Genomic DNA, 23,243 nt, shown 5'->3' on the forward strand with positions numbered 1-23,243 from the left:
GCTGGTTTCTCTTCCTCCTAGAACCATACTGTCCTTCCACCACCTATGTGGTGGCGACACTTGCCAATGGAGGGCAATGTTTCATCCCAGAAATGTGACTCAGGGAAGTTCTCTATCTAGGATATCACTTGGAACGTTAGGGAGACCACAGAAGGTGGCAAAATGGGTAAGCAGTGTCTGTCACCCCCCACCCCGAAGCTTGTTCGAGACCCAGCATGTGGGATGGGTGGAAGGAGAATCAGGTTCCAGTGACTTTTCCTCTGGCCCAGCGGCCCCCCACCAATCCCAGTGGTGTATCCTCCCATGGAGACAAACTATACAGAAGCCGCACCATCTAGCTGAGAAGGTGAACCGCCCTTACTGAGAGACTAAGGCCCCAACCCTTAACACGTTGCCAGGTTGGAGAAAAGAGAGGGTAGTAAGCCAATTAGAATTCAGAAATTTAGGAGGTGGAAGGTAAACAGGGGAGATGATCTGAACAGAATGAAGGTGCTGACTTGCTGGTCCGGCCCGCACCCTTCCGAGAGCCCGCCCTTCCCGGACATGCAGACTCACACACTCCCTTTGCAAAGAAGCTCTGTGTATTGGGTGCAACAGCTCTGGGGTCTCTATATAAATAATATACAAAACCCAACAGCTCAATGCCTCACATTAACAAAAATACTAAAAACTCATTAAAAATGGAGCCTGAGGGAAGAGCCCCAACCACTACTGGTGCTAGCCCAGGAAGGGGACTGGGAATTAAGAGGAAAGGGTGGGGCCCCATCCAGTGCACAAGCAGTTCCTCCAGGTGGCTCAGTAGCGTCCAAATATGTTGGTACTGGGCTGTGGCTGGGTATCTGTGAAAAACCAGAGATTATCAGGGGTGGGAGGCCGAGCAGGGGTGGCGGCGGTCTGCATTGAGGAGAGCCATTCAGGCACCGAGGGAAGGGATGGAAGGCAACGCTTCCCCTCACAACCGGGGCCTGAAGCAATCACCTCAGCTACTTTGGCCCTCCCCGCCCCGCCGGCCCCCCAGTTATTCTGTGGGGCTCTCCTTGGGAAGAAAGGCGGGCTTACTGGAGAGCTGTTGTTGGAGCTGCCGGACCAAAGCTGCTGTCTGCTGTTGTTGCTGGGTCTGCTGAAGCCCCTGGCGCTGGAACTGAGGTGAAAATGGGAAGGGGAAGACTGAACTCGAACCTTCCCCCTTCCTTCCCCGTCCTCATGTCCCCAGCTCTCGGAGGAGGGCCCTGCCTTGCCCCCCGCCTCGCCATGGCTGCACACTGTCCCCAGCCTGGGCCGCTGTCCCAGAGCCCGGGGCTGGAGTCCAGCAGCTACCTGGGGCTGGGACTGGGGCTGGGGCTGGGGAGGAGCTGCCTGCTGCTGCTGCTGCTGGTGTGCCTGCTGCTGCTGCTGCTGCTGCTGCTGCTGCTGTTGCTGCTGCTGCTGCTGCTGCTGCTGCTGCTGCTGTTGCTGCTGCTGCTGCTGCTGCTGCTGTGAAGACAGAAGAGATCTGTCTAAGGAGAGCGAGGGGCTGAACCTCAGTGGTGGAGGGATGGGGATGGGGGAAGAAGCACAGGGTGGGAACTCCGGCTCCGCTGCCCTCCCTGCTCGGAGAGCTGCAGAGAAAATCAAATGTGGAGCACCAAGCAGATGACCCCCAACACTCTCCCACCAGGACCCCCGGAAAAAGGGGGAGGGAAGGAACTGGCTTCTTAAGCCCCCACTACGTGCCAGCTGCCCTGCCGGGGTACGCCCTTACACTGCCTCATTCAGCGCTGAAAACCACCTGGAAGAGCCTGTGCCTCTCCTCCCCCTCCTCCTCTCCGCTCCCAGTCCCCTTCCTCCTCCTCCCCCTCCTCCTCGGGCTCCCAGGTCCCAGGCGAAAATCCTAGGGCCTTACCCGCAGGATCTGCTGCTGCTGCTGCTGCCGGATGTGGTACTGTTGCTGCTGCTGCTGCTGCTGCTGCTGTTGCTGCTGCTGCTGCTGCTGCTGTTGCTGCTGCTGCTGCTGCTGCTGCTCAGGCAGGATGGAAGCCGACCGGACGCCAGCCTGGACACCCTGGGCGCCTAGTGGGGTCATAGTGCCTATCATGGGTGTCTGCTGCAGTGTCTGGTGGGAAAACCTACAAAGACAAGGAGGCGCAGAGATCAAGGCACGGGCTGTGGGAGATGGGGGTGCAGATGAGCCCCAGGTCCCTGACCCCAAAGAAACATCAACAGGCCATTTCATTCACTCCTCCTGTCACCAACCAGAAGAGACTTTTTGGCTTCTGACAGATTTCTAGGTTGGGGAATGAGGAGCAAAGACAACACTCCATTTTAGTGTCTCCTAACCTTCGTGGTTAGGAATTTTTCAATTCTGTTGTAGCTGGTTTTCTCTTATGAAAATTAAACACAGTCTCAGCACAAGCTAGGCATTCCATAGACACCACTGAGGTGGTTCTGCTTATCACTGTTGTTGGTCCCCAGTAACCGTCAGGGTCTTGAAGACTGTTGTGTTCTATTGCTCCCTACACCTTTCTGACCCCAATCTGTACTTCACTGCAACAGGCTACTGGCTGGGCCCGTCTCAAGTCTTCTGTCACCTTCCGTACGCATCCTCTCCATGAATTCCACATTAATCTCTCAACACGCCCAAATCATCACATCACTTTCCTGATCAAAAGAGTACTTTCTGGGGACTTCCCTGGTGGTGCAGTGGTTAAGAATCCGCCTGCCAATGCAGGGATCACGGGTTCGATTCCTGGTCCGGGAAGATCCCACATGCCGCGAAGCAACTAAGCCCGTGCGCCACAACTACCGAGCCTGTGCTCTAGAGCCCACGAGCCACAACTGCTGAGCCTATGTGCCACAACTCCTGAAGCCCGCATGCCTAGAGTCCGTGCTCTGCAACAAGAGAAGCCACTGCAATGAGAAGCCCCCGCACCGCAACGAACAGTAGCCCCCGCTCGCCGCAACTAGAGAAAGCCCGCGCACAGCAACAAAGACCCAACGCAGCCAAAAATAAATAAAATATAAATAAATTTGTTAAAAAACAAAGAATGCTTTCTGGGATTGTGTCTCAATCCCTCACCGAACGTTCAAGGCTCTCTCTCAACCTGCACACTCCCAGCTTATCCCTACTCCTTCCCTGGCACAAGTCTTACATTTCAGCCAAGCTCTTCTCCTTCCTGTCCTCCCAGCCACCCTACTCACTCGGGTCCCCATGTCTTTGTTCATGCTACGTCCTCTACCTGGGATCCCCCTCCTTCTCCTCCTCCCCGCAAATCCAAATCACAGCTATGCTTCAAAGGCCAACTCAAGTCTGACCTCCTTCACGGAACTTTCTCTGATGACTCAGGCCCACAGTGATATCATCCCGCACTCTTCCTGAATTCCCATTTACTTCGCGGCACCCAACTGCACAGCTGATTATATCTTTCATCACTGTGTTCCCTAAGTGTTCTTCTGAGTAAGTCTCCTCTCCCCAGGTATAGTAGAAATTCTCTGTGGTGAGGGACTTTGTATTTTTTTCAAATAGCTTTCCTCACCCCACCTGGTCCTAGCATAGTGCTGGCCACACAGGGGGCCTAAGGCACGTCTAAGTAAGGGACTTTACTTCTGGTCCACCCTGCAATGTTCTCCACCCTAAGCTGCAGAGCCTCAAGCCATGACTCCAAAGTCTTAACTAAGGCCTGACTGACGTTCGGCATGGTGGGAGAATGTGTTCGCTGGTCCATTCCAGCACTAAACTGCTCTAATAGTGGCTGGATGACTCCTTACCACACACTGCATCTATGAACCCCCGATCTTTCCTTTTCATAGTCATATATAAATGATTTCCCCTCTTTGGTCCTCGAAGAAATGTTGGGAAGCAGGTGTGAGAACACTGGCCGCCAGGGTCCCTTCCAGCTCCGGCATTTTGTGGCGACAGGCCAGGTGGCCAGATAAGTGTTCTTGATGCCTCCAAAAGTTCTGACTAGTCCCATCACCTCCAGGCCCAGGTTCTCCCTAATTGAAAGCCTCAGTGTGTCTTCACGACCCCCGGCTCCCTTGGGTACCTTTGAGTAGAGGTCAGCCCGTGTCCGTAGGTTGGGGCCTGCTGGTGCACATAGCCACTGGGCCGCTGCTGCAGATGGCGGGTAGGATCTACAAGAGTAGGATTGGTAGAAGAGTGGGTGCTCTGATAAGGCTGGCTGGAGTAGCTGGGGGGCACCATGGTACCTGCGGGGCCTGTGTGTTGCTGCAATCCCACATGAGAAACGTAAGGAGTATAGCCCTGGAGGGAAGGAAGAGAGACGGAGTCAGGGCCAAGACTGTGCAGCGCAGCCTGCCTCAAGCTCCCTGATTCTCACCATCTCGTGCCCTTACCTGGGAGGTCTGCAAACCGTAGGAAGAGCTGGGAGTCATCTGATGGACAGATGACTGTCCCAACATCCCCTGACTCTGCTAGAGGGAAAAAGGAGACAAACTCAAACTCAGGAAGGGCTTTCTGCCACCTCGTTTCTTGTATCTCCTACTCTGTGTGTCCTTGTGAAGATCCCAATCCCTGTGACCCCAAAAGCCCCTCTCCCTGACGGCCCTCCCTACGGCCCCTCTCACTATCTTTGCCTGGAGCTGTTGGCGAAGGCGCTGTCCCTGGGGCACCGCAGGCTGCTGCTGTCGGTACACAGACGTCTTGTAGGAGGAGGGTTCCAGTCCCATGACGCCAGTCATGGTGGTGGGCAGCACTCCAGGGTAAGGTGGTCGGGTCGGCAGCTTCTGCATCGGTAACCGCACAGGGCGGTACGGGTCCACACGGGGGCCACCTGGAAAGGGGAGCAGGCTGACCTCTTTAGGCTCTTCGTCCCTCTGCGCCCTGCTCAGCGCCCCGGGCATCCACAGCTCCTGGGAGGAGTGGCATCGCCCCTCAGGCGGAAGGCATGTTCGGGTCAGTCCCTCGTGCCTGGTAGCTGGCACTCACCTGCCGGCAGTGGCTGGTTCTGGGTGTAGAGGCCTATGGAGCCCTGCCTGTAGCTAAGGTGGGATATGGAGCCAGGGTTGGTGTGGTGCAGGAGGTCCGGAGGCACTGTCACTCCATAGGGGCCACTCCGGCCTGGGCCCATTCCATAGTCCTGTGTGAACGGCACAGGAGGAAGGGGAGAGGGCTGGGGTCAGGTGGGGTAGGAGGGGGGAACAGGAGCTGGATGTACGTGGTTCCCTGTTCTAATTCTAAAGGTACCCCTTCCCCAGATGCCCCCAGCCCTCCCACAAACCAGTCGCTCGACAGCATCCGGAAGAGAGAGGGGCTGGGGAAGGGGCATGACGGGGCTGTGGCGAGGTGGCAGCGGCGCTCACCTCTGTCTTGGCGGCCGGCTGGCTGCGTTTCTTGCCCTTGGTGGACTTCTTCTTGCGTTCCTCAGTGCTGGGGGGAGCGGCCCCAGGTTTGTCAGTTTTGGGGGGCTCTGGAGCCTTTTTCTCAGGCTCCAGCAGGGCGGGGGCTGGGGGCTCCTCATCTTCCGGCGGCAGCGGCAGTGGCTCCAGGTAATAGGCGCGGGGCCGGGGCCTCAGGTGCGTGTGGTACAGCAGCAGCCGCTGCTGCTCCTCTCCGCGGGCCACGCGCCGGTCCACCCGGACTGTTCCAAACCAGCCCCAAGACAGTGGTGCTGATGGCTTCAAGCCTTCAAAAAGATCCCAGGGGGAGATCTTTTGTTTGGTGGAAACCTGTAGACCCTGCTCCGGAAAATGAGAAACAGTGAGCTGTTGAGACTTGGAAAACAGAAGACAGAAGACTTGGAAAACTTGAGGACTTGGAGGAGAGGGAAAAGTATCTGTTGGCAATAAAAGAAAAAGAAAGTCATGGGTAGATTCAGGGAAGATGGTGAAAGGAAGACACACGGACACACGGAAACACACACACACACACACACACACACACAGGGGAGAGAGAGTTAAGAGGAGATGGCGGGGAGCAGAGGGAGACAGAGACAGAGACAGACACTGACAGAGGAAGACAGATACAGAAACAGGAAGGTCGAGAAAGAAAAGGCAGTGAGAGACTGAAAACAGGCAGAGAGAGAGACAGAGACAGGGAGAGAGAGAGAAAAACAGGAAGAGAGAGACAGGCAGAGAGAGAGAGAGAGAGACAAAGACAGGCAGAAAGACAGACAGAGACACACTGAGCCAGGAAAAGAACGAAGAGTTTGGCTATATGAACGGGTCGGACTTTGGCTTTTGAACTCCGCGTTCTCTTTCTCCTCTCCCTCTACTCACACAATGATTATGGTTACTCAACAAATACTGTAACTGACAAAGAGAGGGGACAGAGAAAACTGTGCAGAGATGGGTTGACAGGGTCGGGGGGAGAGAGATGCAGGGATAAAAGGGGTGCAGGCCGGGGTGGAGCAGTATGGGAGGCAGGTGGGGCAGAGGAAAGAGGAGGGTAGGGTGCTGAGAAATGGGTGGTACGTATAAAGGTGGGTGGGGGTGATGGGAGGTGCAGAGGGGTGAAGGGAGAGACCAAGGAAAGAGAGGGAGACTCCCAAGATGGGAAGAAGAAATGTGAGGAAAATTAAGTGATTAGCTCAACACCCCAGGGATGGCTCTCGCCCACAGAGCCTGATAAACCTGTTGCAGCTACAGAGGTTAATGCAGGGGAGGCTCTGACCCAAAGGGGAACAAAGGTGGGGAGCGGGGAGCAGGGGATGGGAAGATAATGGAACATGCCTCCTTCTTGAAGATGGAGTCGAAGCCGGCGATCTTGTTGCCTTTGGTGTCGATAAGGGAGCCCTGCGGCTCACATGTGATGACATCTCGGGTCTGCTTGGGCAGCGGCAGCAGCTGGCGAACTTTTTCCAGACTGTCTGACTGGCGCTCCCCCAACTCCTTCTGCAGGCACAGAAAGACAGGACAAGAGTTCAAGGACACAGGAAAAGAGGGACGGGAAGTCTCAGGGGACAGTACAGAAGCTAGCAGGAAGAAGACACTCGGTAAATCCTTACCATATGAATAACAAAGAAAACACGGACGTGAAAGGGAAGGGTAAGGGGCTCTGGGCAGGACGATGCCACTGAGGCTGGACAGCAAACGCAAGGTCAGGGAATAGGGGGCTGAGACCCCAGGCCTCTAGGCCTCGCCCTCGTCCCCTCCTCTCACCCGCAGCTTCTTCACCAGGTTCATGTAGGCACGTTTGTTTTCCTCCATGCTGCCCTGGGAGATGCTGGACATGTCCGCAGCTAGGGTCCCATTGATGAGCACGCTCAGCATGTCCAAGACGGTGGTGAAGAGCTCACTGTGGCAGGAAGCCGGGGGCGGGGGGGAAACCAGAGGAGAAAGAGTTCAGACAGACAGAGACAGCCGGGTTGGACACGAGCAGGGAGCGGGCACCAAAACCGTGTGGGGAACCCCGGACCGCAGAGTCCGCAGTATGAGCCACACCGATTGCGGCGGGTCGTGCACCTGGTGTCAGGGAAGGGGATCCTCTCGGGTACAAAACTGGAGGGAGGGGATGGGGATGCTTTACTTGTTGGACTGCATGTCGACAGTGCCGCTGATGATGATCTCCAGGAGGAGCACAGCCCACTCCGTGGTCTGCTGGGTGCTGCGCTGCACCGTGTCAAACATGCCCCCCACCTGCCAGGGCCACAACAAGTCAGTCAGATGGCTCAGGGGCGGAGTGCAGCATTTAAGGAAAGCTTAGATTAGAACCTGGGCTGGATGTGACTCGGGACACCTGAGGTCAATGTTCCAGCTGTACCTATGATTTGCTACATGATCTCAGGCCAACGACTTAATTCTTGACATCTCTCGGCCTTGGTTTCCTTACTTATAAAATGATGGAGTTGGACCAAAGGATGTCCAGGATCTCATTCAACATTCCACAATAGACGTCTAGGGCTTCTCGGGCCCAGCCAGAATCTAGGATACTGAGGCAGGTTCCCTGCAAGGATCCAGTCTCCTTAACCACTTTCAGGTCCTGCGTCCTTTAGGAGAGCTGGGCTAATACGTGAAGACCCAGAAGAGCCTGGGCCCTCCATCCTCACCCTCGCCTCCCTGGGCTGGGGCTTCTTTGTCTGCAGTCCTAGCCCCACCCCTTTCCTTCGTCTCCCCAGCTCCCTCTCTCACCAGGTTGAGCCGCAGTTTGAGCGCCTCATGCATTAGCTGCTTTGGCTTGCAATCGTCTAAGTACTGGTCATCTCTCCAATTATTCACAATCTAAGATAAAAACAAGTACAACACACAGCTCAGGGATCTTCTCGTTTCCATGCCAAAGTACCCAGGGTGTTCTTGTCAGAAAACACTGAAGATTCAGTGGCCTCTTGGCTGCATCCTTCTCTGCCCTCCTGCCCGGCTCCAGGGCCCAGAGACCTGTACCTGGTGGACCTGGCTGTAGAGGGAGGTAAGGAGTCCCTCGCGCTGCTCGTCCTGACCCTTCAGACACGTCAGCACCAGGGATAAGAAGGGCTGCTGGCTCAACAGGGACATGCTAGAGATGGGAAGAAAAGAAAAAGAAAAGTACAGGACTGTGGGTTGTAGGTCAGGCGACTTGCAACCTCATTCCTCTGAGCCCCAGACTCTACTAAGATCTAGCCTTCTTCAAAAAAAAAAAAGATCTAGCCTCTTGCTCAACTATCACTCTTATCCTCTGTCCACTTTTCTGATTTTGATCCTCACCTCTTTGCCCCAACTTTTCTTCTTCCCTGGGTATGCCTCCTCTCCTTTCTACCCCTCAATCCCGGCCCCCTCGTAGCCGCTTTACCTCTTTTGCTTTTGTCGATCGCGTTCTTTGCGCGAAGAGGAACCCAGGTGCTGGCCCTTCTCCAATTCTTCCCCAGCAGCCTTTAACACATGCCCCTGGACTGAGGTGGGCAGTTTGGCAATGAGAGGAGCCACCAGCCATACACCAGAGCGCTCTAGGGAGCTGGAGAGATGGCGCGCACAGGGTTACAGAGGAGCCGGGCAAGGTTGGAACAACCCATCCTCTCCTTTCCTGATGGACATGCCTGGCATCTCCAGGTGGCTGAAATCATTTACACTACCAGAGGAGAAAACTCAGAAGGGGATGGGTCCTAACACGTTTCTACCCAACCTGAGCACGGGCTTGGTCTTGCTGCTGCTGGGCATGTTGCTTGCAGTGTTTCCAGAAGACGACCCTGTCTCTGCAGACTGTTGGAAAACCTCGATTGTGGCCTTGGCGATGTTCTCTAAGAGGGAGTTCATCTCCTGAGGAGGATGAAGGGCACAGGGGTGCTAAATAGGTAGCTGGCGGCAAAGGCAAAGAGATGGTAGGAGAGCTGGGAGATGAGGACATAGGAAGGCATCCATGGAGGTTGATAGGAGGGTAACAGACACAACTCTGCTGGGTGTCGTGTCCTCCAGCACCTCGCAGTATCTCTCCAATGCCCCACTGTCTTCTCCTTTACATACCTCCTTACAGCTGTGGCCAGAGAAACAGCCTCTATGGCCACCGCCACCAACCTTCCCCACAGCTCAGAGCCCCAACAATCCCAATCCATGTGCCTTATCATCGGCTCCAAACGTCCGCCATCTTCCCATCCTCTCTGATCTCCAGAACCCAAAGGTAGGACCTAGGTTCTTCTATGGCGGCCCGCCTCCCTGACATGTGTCGCTGGAAGTAAGCATGGGAAAGAGAGGGCCCGGGCACCACTCACATTGTTAGGGGTCTGCTTGATCATGAGCTGCAGCTCCAAGGAAGACTGGCGCATGGTCCACTGGTCCAAGTTCTGTGACAGAGACCCCACCCACAAGCTAGTCATCATTGTGTCATCCCAGCCACTCAGCACCCCGATGCCAGCTCCTGATCTCTCACAAACTTGAATCACATATGCCTGGAGGTCTGAAAGGGACCTCTATGTCCCCTCTTTAGGGAAGATCATACCTAAATAGTCCAAAATGACTGAAAAGTCTATCCTATTTTAAAAGTGGTTCTGGAAAGATTTCACATCTTTTCCCAGTTTCCTGTTCCAAAGCCTCACATTCCTTAGCATCAGGAAGTTCTGCTTAATGCTTAACCTAAATCTTTGATGTTGAAGTTGAAGCTCGCCGCTCCTGTTTCCAACCAGCTGCTCAAAGTCCTTTACAGACCCGAAGGCTAGTCTCAGCTAATCTCTCTTTGGCATTATCTCCTCCAGGCTGAAGAGGCCTCATTCCTTTAGCTTTTCCTCAACGGCTTTATTTTTCCACCCTCCAGTCACATGAATGTCTGCAGCAGCGTGGTGAGGCAGGAAGGGCACAGGCAGACCTGGGCTCATATACTGACTGGGCTCATAAACTTCCTAGCTGTGTGAGTTCCTGAACCTTGGGCAAGTTACTTAACCTCTTCAAGCCTCAGTTTCCTCACTGGTCAAATAGGGATATTCTTACCTACTTCACAGGGCTGTAAAGAGTAAATGAGAAAATGTACGTAGAGTGCTGAGCATGGTACCCCACGTGAAGCAGCCGCTCGATAAGTAATAGCTCTTCGGTAGTATTACTACTCATGACAGAGCCACGACCAACATGCCAAACATACAAGGCCAAAAACTAGGCCTCCCAGATGCTATGCCTCCCACTGATAAGCTGGAGTCCTACTCCAGATAGCTGTGCACTCACCCAACAGTTCACTCTCCAGTCTAGACCATATTGGCTTAACTTCGAAACCCATGCTGGAGCTGTTTCTCTCACCACCTTTCACCCACATCCTCGAGTGAAGCCTTCCTACTTCACTCCCTCTCTCTTTTCCTCTCAAGGTCCCCATCGTCTCACCCCAGGCTCAGGCCCCACTGCTTCCTCCAAGACCCCCATCGCTTTGGCCTACCTGGAGAATACGCTTAATGCGTTGCCGCTGGGGGTTTTCCCCATCCTCATTGTCCAGCAGCCGATGTGGGTAGCAGATGAGCTGCATGAGGCGCTGGGCCTGGGCGCTACTCAACACTGGGTCTTGCAAGTCATTGCTGTCCTCACACAGCGATTTAAGGCAACGTTCTCCTACCCATTCCTGAGGAAGCCGAGAATCGGGGGACTGGGGCAACCAGTAAGCAGGTTAGGAATAAGGGGGATGGACTGGGGGATTGGTGAGGGACATGATGTATGGCAGGGAGGTGGTGCGATCACGGTAGGAAACAGGACTATATTATATAGCGGCGTTTAGGAGGTGTGGGGGGAAGGTGAGACTGACCTGCTGGCAGATGCTGCGTAGCACGTACTTGGCATAGACATCCAGACTGGCTGTCTCCACAGAGATGTTGCGGCCACCCTGCCTCCGACCGCCACTGCCACCTCCTCCCTCCTCCTCTGGAAGTTCTTCTGTTCCTCCTGTCACAGTGAAGCCTGAACCCTTCAGTTCCGCATCCCCTGTGGTTCACAGGCAGGAGATAGGGAGGGCAGAGTGAGATCCGAATGCTGTGTGGAGACCCACCCCGGACCCACAGAAGCAGCAACTCCCCAGATCCTGCCCTATGGGACAGAAATATACTTCCCTCCCTCGTCTCCTCCCCAAAGGTCAGAGAGACCACCTTCAGGAGAGAGAAAGACTGTCCTTTGTAGTTTAGCTGGCGCTCCACCCTATACACACTTCTGGCACCACTCCCTTCCTACCCCCATACCAAGTACAAACACAGCCTTGAGAACAGCAAACACAGCTCCATCCACAATGCGGTTCTGGGAGGCAGCCAGCAGGTGGCGGTCACAGGAGGAGCGGATTCCTACCGTAGGCTTGTCTGGGGAGACAGCTGAAGTCAGGGGAAGCAAAAGTAGAAACGGTGTGGGTGGGGTGGCCACACTTTCCACGGCTGGCCGGCTCAGATCAAGGTCACTTACTTCCGTCCGACTGGCAAGGATTGAGTTGAGGTGTCTTGAAAAGGTGGAGGAGGATGCGGCAGGTAAGCCGGGCCCCCGGCTCAGAGTCCTGTTCACTGCAAGCTACAGAGAGGAAGACAAAGCAGAGGGGAAAGGATGAAGGTGGACTGTATGTGGATCTGTAGGTGGTGAGGGGCTAAAAGGGAAGCTGAGGCCAGGCGAAAAGAGATAAAACATTGGAGGAGAGGTGGGGTAGCAAACTGTTCTGCAGTATAAGGGGAGTACCTGGAAGGGTCAGGAACCGGAAAGATCGGGGCTGCAAATGCAGGGTTAGAAAGACGCCCCTCCCAGCCTGAGGCACACCACAGGACTGGCCTCTGGTGCCACCAGGAGCCCCACACTGAACAACCAGAGTGCGACCATCCAGTGTGTATTGAGACTGGGGGGGTCTAGACATTCTAGGGGTTATGGATTGGTAGTTCACCAGCATTAAGAAGCGAAGGGATGGCTGCACAGCGAATCAGATCCTCCAGGAGCAAACACTGCCGAGCGATGAGGATGGCAACAAAAGTGGCCAGGGAGTCGTGAAAAGACAGGTCACTGACCTGGAGGAAAAAAGCAGACAGACACCAGGACTCAGTGTGGAGAGAGGGCGGCTACTCAGAGCGCTTGGCCTCCACTCTGCAAAACTCTGTCCCTCCGCTCCTGTGATTACTGGGAGCAGACCCCTGCCCCGGGACATGCCCGGTGTCCGGCACTCCCCCACCCCCAGTCTCACATCTACATTGCAGAGGAGGTCGTTGAAACCACAAGTGCCATTGTTAGAGGAGCAGCACAAGGCCTTAAGCACTCCCAGCCACTCTGCACTCAGTGACTTGCAATAGCCGGTCAGCTCTGCACACAGGATTGCGATGTCATTCACCCTGGGGAAAAGTACAAATGCCCTCAGGAAAAACCTTGTTCCCGGCAAAACCTCAGACTCATTAACTTTTCATCTCCACCCCGGCCATAACCAAGGTTGCAGTACCTCCCAGGCATCTCATCCCTCCCAATATCAGGCGGGAGCGTGGTGCCCATTCCTCACTCAGTACGCCCCATACCTATCGGGATCATGGTGCCCCACACAGACGTGCATAAGGGCATTGCAGACAAAGCTGTAGCGGTTAGCAGGGTTCTCACTAAGACTCTTGCCTAGCCCTGTGTAGGTGAAGGTGTGAGCGGCAGGGTTCTCCAGAGTGTCAATCATGAACTCAGGTGCCCAGCGCATGTTGGATTCTGACGGCTCCACGTTGCAGTAGATGGTGTTCTTCACCTTGGAGCAGAAGTCGCTGCAGGGGTGGGGGAAAGGAGAGAGCAGCGTTGAGGAAGGGCTAGTGAACTAGAGGGATGGTCAGGAAAGGCGAGAAAAGAAAGGAAAAAAAGGAGAATGTGAGGGACAAGGGGCCTTAGGGCAAGAAAAGGGGAAATGGGACAAAGCAGACCGACCGGGCAAGAAAGGAACCCAGTGAGAAGAAGGCACAGGGGCCTCTGGAGGCAGGGAGGAGGAATGTGGGCCCCGCAGACATGGGCTGGAGGCAAGGCTGATGAGGAAGGAGGCCCACTCTCAGGAACCAAGAACACGCAGAGGACACCATCCCCAAATGACCCTTCAGAGACAGCAGGGTCCTGGGCTGTGCTCTGCTCCTGAGTGGGGCAGTAATGGGAAGGAGACGGGACGAGGTCCCAGTCTCTACCCCTTACCTCCCACCTCTCTTACCTGAAGAGCTCCCCAAATTTGCTCTTTAAATGGCTACAGGAGGTGTACAGATCATAGAGATAAGCAAGGATACAGCGTTCTGCGGAGGAGCCATCGGACCGGTTCATCCCATGCTTGACTACGCCACACAGCCTGTCACGAAGGGGCAAGGTCGGGAGGTGTGCCTGAAGCAATGGCAGGCCGGGGCGCAAAGATTCCCATCCCTTGGCAATACTCTCTCCCCTCCCCACCTGAATGGCACGCACTTCCGCACAGTGAGAGCCCCACATGTTCTTCGCAGGCCACTTCCACCAGCATTCACCAGGGCCCTGCACCAGGGCCCTGCATTTTGAAGCTCTGCTTACCCCTCAAAGACCTGTGCCATCTGGTCCTGGTTGAGGATGAGGCAGGCGTGATAGTGCCGCAGGACAGCCACGATGCACAGGCACAGGCTGGTGGTGTAGCTGCCCACCAGATCCGAGGATTTGAGAAGCAACTCGGCCTCAACTACACTCAGTTCATTCAGTAGCTAGAGCAGAGTGAGCGGGGGTTGACAAATGAGAAGAGGCCTTGAGTATTACACATAACCCGCCTTCCTGTGAGAAAACTGGAGCCCCTTCCTGCTGGAGCTGCCTCAGCCTGGAAGGGCCCTGGTGCCATATCCCACTGTCCTTTATTCTAGTAACGACAAGTCACGTCAATGATGTAACCAGTCTCCGGGATACAATCCTATGAACCTCACGATGGGATGACAGTCTGTGCCCAGTGCTCTAATCCATCTCTCGGGTCTCCTCAGGGAGCACTTGAGTCTCTATTCCTGCTGGCTTAGCTCATGGGCCACTCCCCCCACACTAGTCTTTCGGTCCCTCCAAATAGCCTGGGACACTGGCTTGAGCCTCTCCTCCTGTCCTTATGACCCTGTACAGCACAAACTCCTTCCTCCACCCTCATCTCCCCAGCTTCCCCACCTGAATGGCAAAGTCGATGAGGCCACTGATGCTGAGTGAATATTCCATGAGGTCGAAGATGAACTGCACATGCTGCACCAGAGGCAAGTGGTACGACATGCCAAGGGCAAAGCTCGTGATCTGCTCCAGAACATTCCGGGAGACCTAATAAGGGCAGTGGGAGTGAGACAGGAATGGAGAGAGGTGGGAAAAACCAAGGAAGCAGGAAAGGATGGTGGAAGGGGATGAGACCAGGAGGCTTAGCCTGCCTGAGGGGGGAAAAAAGACAAGGAGGAAAGGAAAACGGGACAAGGAGGCCAGAATGTGGGAAGGGGGCTGGACTTAGGCCCTCACCTGAGCTGTGACCTGGTGTTGGTCATAATGTGAAAGGTGCTGGAACTTAGCAAAGATATCCTCGGCAGTGGGGAAGGCTTCAGGCCGGTTGCGCCGCCGCTTCTGCCCATCCTCCCCACCTGAGGGGACAGTTGAAAGGGACCAGTCAGGACAGGGAAGATAACTAGGTGACTGGGGGTGGGGAGGGGGGGTATGGAGAGAAGGCTATTGGGGGGGGCAAGGGGAAGGAAGGGAGGGAGGGAGAGAGGGAAGGAAGGAAGAGGGAAGATGGGAAGGGAGGGTCAAGGAAGGGGCGGGGAGGGATGAAGGGGACAGTGAAGCAAAGGTTTGGAGGACCACAGACTATGTGGACCTTAGAGGAATACGTACAGGGAGGTGCTAGGTTGAGGGAGGGAAGGGAGAGGGAGGGCGGGCAGTATGGGGCTTACTGTGAGGTACCTAAGAATGTCAGGTCTCCAGGATTCAGAGGCACAATAGGAGCAAGCTGGTCTGCAGAGGGGGGGAATGAGGGGGGAAGTTTCAAAAGGACTAGAGCTCTCAGGAGACTCCAAGAGACAGGACATCGGGACATGACTGGGAGTTCCCTACACTGGGGAAGGGAAGACTGACTAGGGCGCTTTTTGGGGGAGATCCATTTAAGGTGCCTCAAACCCACCAGTTTCCGCTGTCCCTTTGCGGTTCAGAACCTTCAGGATATCCTTGGTAATTTTCTTGATGGCATGGCGGGCATCATCTCGCTGCTTTCCCACCCCAAACAGTACGACCAACCGCTGGTTGCACTCATGGCTGCATGACTCCTCCTGCATCCCAGCGGCACCATCAGACTCCAGCACGGATCGTTCTCCCTCCTCTTAAAAGCATGCTCCATGCCCCTCAGCATCCCAGTGCTCAAGCCCTTCCCAGCATACCACACCCTTAAGAACAGCTCCAACCCCTCAGCACAGTCCTTGGACAGAAACCTGGGCTCAGAACAGATGGTCGCAAGGTGTTGGGGAACGGTACCTGGGGGATGGGAAAGTGCGTGGCATACTGCACATGCCGCGGCTGGTCATAAAGAACCCCAAGGGTCCCTTCTAGCTTCTCCTTGGGTGGGGGCTTCACCTCCTTCTCAACATCTGGTTTCTCAGGGGATGGACTGCCTTTCCCCTCACAGGGCATAGTGGGGGAGAACAACTAAGAGAAAGGCGAAAGGGCAGAACATTTAGAGGAAGACAAAGGGATGAGGGGGCACAAAGAAACTCCCCAAAGTGGCATAACGGGAGGACCTCAGGAGCTGGATTCTCCCACACCAGGATCTAACTTACTGAGAAATCAGGCTTCTCCATGTCCTCAAAGAGCACACTGGAGCTAGGGTCGATGTCCATAGACTCCGAGAGGCCTGGATCCTGACGGCAGAGAAGAGAAGCGAAGCTGCTTTAACCCCGAGGAGCTGCTCCCCACCATCTAGAAAAGTTGACCAGGGAGTCGAAGAGAGGAGACCATATTGGGAAAAGCACCAGTTCCAGATGCAAGCCTTGACTGGTCCATTAACCACCACAGGCCTTGGTTTCCTTCAGCTTTAAAATGAGGATAAGAATACCTCACAAGGGGGAATTCCCGGCAGTCCAGTGGTTAGGACTCAGCACTTTCACTGCCATGGACCCTGGTTGGATACCTGGTGGGGGAACTAAGATCCTGCAAGCCGCCCGACACAGCCAAAAAAAAAAAAAAAGAATACCTCACAGGGCTGCTGTGAGGATCCAATGAAAAAAACTGATATGAGAGTGCTTGCTAAACTGCAAAGCACTAAGCAAATCTTACCCTTGTCACTAGGTAAAGGATTCTCAGAGGATTCCAGGAGCCAGGAAGATGGGACTGTCAGAAGAAATGATCTAGGGCGAGGAAAAGCCCCCTCACCTCCAGCTTGCTGCTGCTGCTGCCCTCAGCCTCTTTGCGCTCAGGGTCATCGGCAGGGTCATCAAAGGGAGAGGGAGGCCGGGGACCAGGGGCTCCGAAGGCAAGGTCCCCTCGGGAGATGAGGGTGCAAGTGTACATGTTGTGGGAGAAAACATCATGTCGAATCAGTTCACAGAAAAGCAGTACCAAGTTAAAGAACTCCACTCGCTCACTCTCACTTCGGGGGTCCGCTGGAGAGAGGGGATGAGAAAAGATGAGTTAGGGGAGCACAAAAGAGATGGGCAGAAAGAGAGAGAGACACACCTAAGGCATGGTGCTCCTAGGGTTCCTGAAGTAGGCAAGAATAGCAATGACTCAAAAAACAAAACAACCCGAAAAACCAAAAGCCAAACCAAAAACAACAACAATAAAACCAAAACTGTTGAAGGATAAAGTGTGGTTGGTTACCCAAACTCCTGCCCCACACACCATCTCATAAAGGAATACAGCATCTCTGCTATTTATACGTGAAAATGCTTCGATCGTATGCTCCTTTTATTCTTCTCTTTACTTCTCTACTCTGTTAAACTGTAAGATGAGCAAAGGCTAGAATTATGTCCCAAAGTCATTCTGCATAGAGCTCAAGACAGAAATATATCCAGAAGGCCCTTCATATGCTTTCTGATGACAGGGATGGGTGAGTCTAGGCAGAGGTAACCAGAGGGTGGCAGGGGTCCATACTCAGCATGGGAGCCTGTGTATCCAGAAACTGCAGGAGGACATCCTGGAAAATGGGAGCACTAGGAGCAGAAAGGGAGCCAGAGGCTATGGAACCCTTCTCATCTGCGGCTTCCGATTCTCCACAACGCTGTAAGATGAGAGAACAAACTGTAGGATTGGGTTTTACCTGTTTCTTCACTCGTCCATGTGCAATCCTTGAACTACTGCCTATTTTGGATCCATCCCAAGCTTTTCACTTCTACCCTCCCCCCCTTGACTCCCATTTTCTTTACCGTCTCCCAGCTGCAGCCTTGGTCACTTCTCTAACTCTGACATCGATCCACTCCTTTCTACTTTTGCCTTATGTCCTCAATTTTCCCTGTACATTCTCTACCCCTTCTTCACTCTCACAACTTCAACTTTGGTCCCACTACCAGCTCAATGTGGCTCCAACCCCAGCTGCCACTGCCCCATGGGCCCCCTAACCTCAGCCTCAATCTCTGCCTGTCTCTTCTCCAGCAGCTTGGCTACCACCATCGCACGATGACGACCAGAGCGCTTGCAGCTGACAGCCCATTCACACAGTAATGATACCACAGCATCATCATCTGAGGAGATCTGGAGACCAAAGGAAGACCAAAAGGGTGAGTAAGGTAGAGCTGGGGACAAAGAACCGAGTTCCAGTCTCCCAGCGACTAGGCCCCATCTTAAAACATCCTAGGCCCAGTAAGACCGGCTGTCTCTTCAGACATCCTCTGGTTTCAATGCCTTGCCAAGCCTTCCCCTCATATATAATGTTGCTCTTGCTGTTTTTCACTTCTTCTCTTCCCCTTCTTGCTTATTACCTCGTGCCCATCCTTGCTAGGCCCCAATCCAAAGATTCGATTACAGAGGGAATCAAGAGAGTTGCTGAAGTCAGAGCGCTCAAAACTATGGCTGTCCAGCACTTCCAAAGTATGGAGCACCCGTCCAATGGTGAAGCCTGAGGAGGAAAGTGGTAAAGGGGACTTTAACTAGAGGCCCGATGTACTCCAACTTTCAGATCTATATGTCCTTACCGTCCCCATCCTTTCCTCAAACATCCTTCTTACTGTCTGTCCTCTGGCACCCACCTGCAGTAGCTTCTTGGCACTTATCAAAAGACCAGCGAACCTCAACGGCCTGTCCTCGCTCCTTGATCTGCTGCTCAATCTCCCGCAACTTTGCACGGACCTGCAAAGAGGAAGGCTTTAAGGATGTAGCAAGGCATACAAAAAAGGCCAGGGCTCCAAGCTAAAAGAACAGTAGCAGACTCCGAGTCACTATTTCTGAAAGAGTAACTTAAGCCTCTCACATCCCAGTTGCCTGGGAGTACCAGGCTATTGGTCAGACTTACCTGCTGAGTGAAGGCACTGTTGCCCTCTGGCATGGGCAGGTTGGAGGGGGCAATAGGCAGGTGGTCAAGTGGTGAGCCAGTCTTGATTCGGCTATCAGTCAGTGAGTAGTGCCAAACCAGGGCACTAGGACAACACAGGAGGATGGTCTGCCAGACAGGAACAGCTAAGTCAAACTCAGTTATCACGGCTACCTGTCTAGAAGCCCATTGTAAGACCCAACCCTTCAGTTTCTGATCCAAAGTTATTCTGATCCCCTGAGGTGGCATCACTCCATCTCTGAGCCCCTCCCCTCATCCACTCTCCTAAAAGGCTTTGGGCCTCCTATTTAGACCTGGAAGGGAACTAACTGAAAAGGAACTAACACCCCAGAAATGAGAAGCCAACAATTTCCAAGCAAGTACTCAGTGCCTACTCTCGCCTCCAATTTAGAACCAGTCCCATTTTCCAGGACAGGCACCTGAGTCTTCTCAAGATGCCTTTTAATACTTCCATGGGCCCACCTAGTACCTACCTGAAGGATACAGCTGAGGCCAAAAACTAGGGGCCGGTGCTGAGGGCACATAAGCAGGTCACTAAAGGGTGTAGAGGGTGTGCTGCTAGTTGGGGGCTGAGGAGCAGGGGTCGTGGGCAGTGTGCTTGTTGACTGAGCAGACATCACATGAGATGAGTGACTGCTCATGCCATCCAGCTGCAGGGCCAGTCTCCGCGTACAGAAGTAGGCAAGGCGGCGGGAGAGGTATGCAGACTGAACGAATTCCCCAGAGTACTGTGAAGACACGACGATCAAAACCCCCCAGTTGGGGACTTCCCTGGTGGCGCAGTGGATAAGACTCTGCACTCCCAATGCAGGGGGCCTGAGTTTGATCCCTGGTCAGGGAACTAGATCCCACATGCATGCCGCAACTAAGAGTTTGCATGCCACAACTAAGGAGCTCGCCTGCCACAACTGAGGAACCCTGGAGCCGCAACTAAGACCCGGCGCGACCAAATAAATAAATAAATATTAGGAAAACAAACAAACAAACAAAAAACAGTTCTCTCCAAGGGACATTGCTTTCACGTCGTATATCTCCTCACATCCTCCCTAGACCCCCCCAAATCCTAGGCCTTACTCGAAGCAGCAGGGGCAGCAGCAGTTTAAGCAATTCATCCTCTCCAGGGCGGATTTTCTCAAAACACTCAAGTACCCAGGTCAGGAACTCATGTCTGTCCAGCATTCCGTCCTATGGGTACAAGGGATGGGAAGAGGATTAGTTTTGCCAAGGGACTATTAGAGATGAGGCAGAGAAAGTAAATGAAATAATAAAGAGAACCACGAGTGGGGCAAGGTGGCAGGCGGATTCTGTTCTATGCTGGCAGAGTGTGAGGTCAGGCTCAATCCCACATCCCACACGACATGCCTTCTTCCTACCTGAAACATGAACATGGCTAGCTTCTCATTGTAGTCCCACTGCCGGATTGCCACCTCTACATCATGGGGCAAGGGCCCTATAGTAGAACCACAGCCCCCACTTCCGGAAGGCCCTGGCCGGTAGTATTCAGCCATCTTTTGCAGCTGCTCCCATAAGTACTTGGTGATGATCTGAGTCCATTCTAGGGGAAAGATGGGAAAAGGGCTATTTTATACTGTCCCTTTGCTTAGAACACCTTCTGTCCCCCACCCCCAGTCACCATACTTCTAAATCCTATTCATCCCCTTAGGCTCAAGTCAAGTGCCACCTTCAACAACAAGGTCCTACTGTAGAGCACAGGGAGCTATATTCAATATCCCATAATAAACAATAACGGAAAAGAATATGCAAGAGAGTGTATATATATATATGTATATATATGTAAAACTGAATCACTTCGTTGTACACCAGAAACTAACATGACATTGTAAATCAACTATACTTCAAAAAAATTAATTAAAACAAAACAAAGAAACAAATGCCACCTTCCTAAAGCCTTCCCAGGTGTCCCCAAAAGAAAGTAATCTTTTTGTTCACTGAATTCTCAAAGAAGCTTCTGCCTCCACTTTTGACACTACGCTTCTATATTCAATTATGGGATTCGTACATATGCCTTAGCATCCCTACTAGACTATAAGCATCCTAAGGGCAGGGATTAGGTAGTGGTCATCTTTATAGCCCAGTACATGCACACAGCAGATACTCAAGATACTTGATGCTTACTAATTGAGTGAATGCAAGACACAAGCAGAAGCAAGGAATACAGATGAGGAAGGAGAATAATTGCAAGGGTCTCTCTACTGCTCCTTGAAGCGATCAGTGGTGGGACCTCTGGTATTAGGAGTTACTCACCCATGAAAGGGTCAATGACGTGTCTCTTCTTAACCTTGGTCTCTGTGATCGCTGCATAGTAGGCACAGGTCATCTTAATGAGCCAGGCAGCCCGCATCACAGGCACTGTGTACTTGGCCAAGTACCCAAACACTTCTTCCTTCTTACTGAAAATGGGGACCTGGATGGACATCGCAAATAGTGAGACCTCTCTCACCCCCATGAGCTGGCACCCGTGTAGCTTCATCTGGAAATCGGAGGGTACTTGGTACCCGTGCTCCCCTCCTTGGCCTGAAGAACAGGAAACAGTACCTCACCTTTTTGGCTAGTTGTGTGAGTGGCTTGGTGCCAGCCAGATCGGTGAACCAGGTGTTAATGGCACTCTGGGATCGTGCAGTCACCAGCCAGAAGTTGTCCTTCTGGTTCACTTGGGGCTTCCTTCTACCGGTGTCAGGGAGGGTGTTACAACGTAACTTCTCTGCAATAATGCTGCTGAAGTTGGAACTGATCTGAGGGAAGAAAACTACACCTCAGGGTGGGAAGAAGGGGCAAAGAAGTGGTCGTGCCTTTGATGGGCAAATGCCAATGTGGTAGCATTAGGTTATGAAGGAAAACTCGGCCATTTAGGTCATCCCTTTAAGTCTTCCCAACCCAGGGCCTTTGCTCCTTCTCAGATTCTTCCAGCCTTTTCCTTCAGCCTGGCAGGGTTGTCTCACCTTGGCAGGATTGAAGTTGACGTTCTTGGCACTGCCATGTTCATCCCCAGAGACAGCTGGCTGGTTATTGAAACCTTGTTTTACATTCAAGGCCGTTAGTTCATCCTGAGGCAGGAAAACAACATTTTAGCTTTTTTTTTTCCCTTGGGGGTGGGGGTGATGGGAGAGGAGGGTAGAAGAGAGGGGAACAAGCGGGGGAAAAGGTAGGAGGAGGATTCGGAGAACAGATTGTGATTTAAAGCTAGGCCCTTATATTCATTTGGACCCCACCCTCACTAAGATTCCCAATTCCCCAGAGCTCGCTCAACAGCACTGTGCCCCTGCGAGCTTGCAAGCAGCCGTAGCTCACCCAGCCGCCTCAGACAACTTTCTGAGGTGTGTGTGTGTGGAGAGGGGGGCGCCTCCAGCGTGGCCCCGACATCACTCCCGGTTCGCGCCCAGGAACCAACCCCCACCCCCACTAGGTCCTACTCTCCTACACCAGCCCACTTTACTCTTCCCCCTTTCGGGACTTGCGCTCCCACCGAACCGCCCCGCCCCCCCCTTCCCCGAGCCATCAGTTCTTCCTCCTATGGCGATCGCTGGCCCCTGGCCCCGTGGGAGCCCGGATTTCTGAACGCACCTCCTTCTGTTTGGGATCTTGAGGGTATACATCGGGAGGCCCCAGCCGCGGCCGCTTCAGGGGCCGGTGTTCGTAGCTCAAGATCCCGAAGGCCGCCATCTTGCCCAGCCCGTAGCGCCAGAGGCGCCAGCCGGGCCCGGCCGCGGGGGAGGGGGAGAGGGAGCCGAAAAGGGGGGCGGCGGTGGCGAGGACGGCAGCCGAGAGACAAGGGGGCACATTAGAAACTCTCGATCATTGCCGGAAACTACCGAGGGAAACCGAGGGACGCCGGGAACCATCGGACAATACCGACAGCAGCGGGGGTGGGGGCGGGGCCCAGCCCGGCGTGGGGCGGAGCTCCGCGCTCGGGGAGCTTTTCCACCCCGGCCGCCGGAGAATCGATTTCACTCAGTCAAGATCCCTGCAACGTCCGCCAGCCAGGCGCTGGGGATACGAACCTGTGAGGCGGGAGGCGGACGCGGCGCTGAGCTCCGACTGGAACTGGATTCCCAGCGCCTCGCTCAGTTCTCGGCCTAGAATAAGTGCTCTATCGTCTGTGCGTTGCTTAGAAACTCTGCCTTTTGCAAACCGCTTCTTTGTTTCTTAGTTCCTGAATCTGAAAAATGGGTGTACTAACACCTTCAAGGGACTGTTGCGAAGATTAGAAACTACGTATGCATAAGAAAGCACCTATTAAACCCTGAAAGGTCGGCTCTAATCTTTATTAGAAACTATGTATGCATAAGAAAGCACCAATTAAACCCTGAAAGGTCGGCTCAAGGTCTTTATGGTCTAGCACTGAGGTTCTTAACCTCTTCTGCTTCACAGTCCCTTTAAAATGCTGATGGAAGCTATGGCCCTTCTTCCCAGAAAACTGCACGTAAAGATATACAAAATGTTA

At 53.7% G+C, this 23,243-nt stretch overlaps 1 protein-coding gene across 17 annotated transcripts; it reads right to left on the reverse strand.

The window, feature by feature from the left end:
* Positions 1-563: 563 nt before the first annotated feature.
* MED12 (mediator complex subunit 12) lies at positions 564-22,680 on the reverse strand. Of its 17 annotated transcripts, none has more exons than XM_067723543.1 (46): positions 22,364-22,680; positions 21,742-21,846; positions 21,343-21,534; positions 21,047-21,206; positions 20,155-20,336; positions 19,856-19,966; positions 19,255-19,509; positions 18,743-18,889; positions 18,480-18,579; positions 18,213-18,349; positions 17,854-17,985; positions 17,389-17,515; positions 16,669-16,898; positions 16,077-16,157; positions 15,775-15,945; positions 15,428-15,572; positions 15,211-15,261; positions 14,773-14,891; positions 14,440-14,583; positions 13,837-14,000; positions 13,493-13,624; positions 12,837-13,064; positions 12,515-12,659; positions 12,221-12,341; positions 11,758-11,859; positions 11,544-11,657; positions 11,117-11,292; positions 10,757-10,936; positions 9,612-9,683; positions 9,029-9,162; positions 8,699-8,860; positions 8,314-8,425; positions 8,065-8,154; positions 7,463-7,572; positions 7,096-7,231; positions 6,667-6,828; positions 5,299-5,673; positions 4,925-5,075; positions 4,573-4,769; positions 4,333-4,410; positions 4,186-4,240; positions 4,023-4,110; positions 1,883-2,105; positions 1,318-1,473; positions 1,060-1,141; positions 564-839 (listed from the first exon to the last, which is right to left on the reverse strand). In XM_067723543.1, exons 1-46 carry the CDS (start codon positions 22,460-22,462, stop codon positions 796-798), a joined length of 6,477 nt encoding a protein of 2,158 aa, XP_067579644.1. In that variant the 5' UTR covers positions 22,463-22,680; the 3' UTR covers positions 564-795. The 17 variants fall into 17 exon arrangements, with proteins under 17 accessions (XP_067579644.1, XP_067579643.1, XP_067579642.1 ...); XM_067723542.1 differs by having other exon boundaries at positions 4,564-4,769; XM_067723541.1 differs by having other exon boundaries at positions 4,564-4,769; positions 4,925-5,108; positions 11,544-11,669.
* Between the last annotated feature and the right edge of the window lie 563 nt (positions 22,681-23,243).

The sequence above is a fragment of the Pseudorca crassidens genome, chromosome X (genome assembly GCF_039906515.1).
Source record: "Pseudorca crassidens isolate mPseCra1 chromosome X, mPseCra1.hap1, whole genome shotgun sequence".
Lineage (NCBI taxonomy): Eukaryota > Metazoa > Chordata > Mammalia > Artiodactyla > Delphinidae > Pseudorca > Pseudorca crassidens.

Bases quoted from the DNA above. Each gene is read 5' to 3' on its own strand.
- MED12 (XM_067723526.1), bottom strand. From the start codon at position 22,462: ATGGCGGCCTTCGGGATCTTGAGCTACGAACACCGGCCCCTGAAGCGG. The intron at 18,890-19,254 runs GTAGGTACTAGG...CCTGTCTGGCAG, and splicing joins GCCTCAGCTGTATCCTTCAG to ACCATCCTCCTGTGTTGTCC. The intron at 10,937-11,116 runs GTCAGTCTCACC...CGGCTTCCTCAG, and splicing joins TACGCAGCATCTGCCAGCAG to GAATGGGTAGGAGAACGTTG.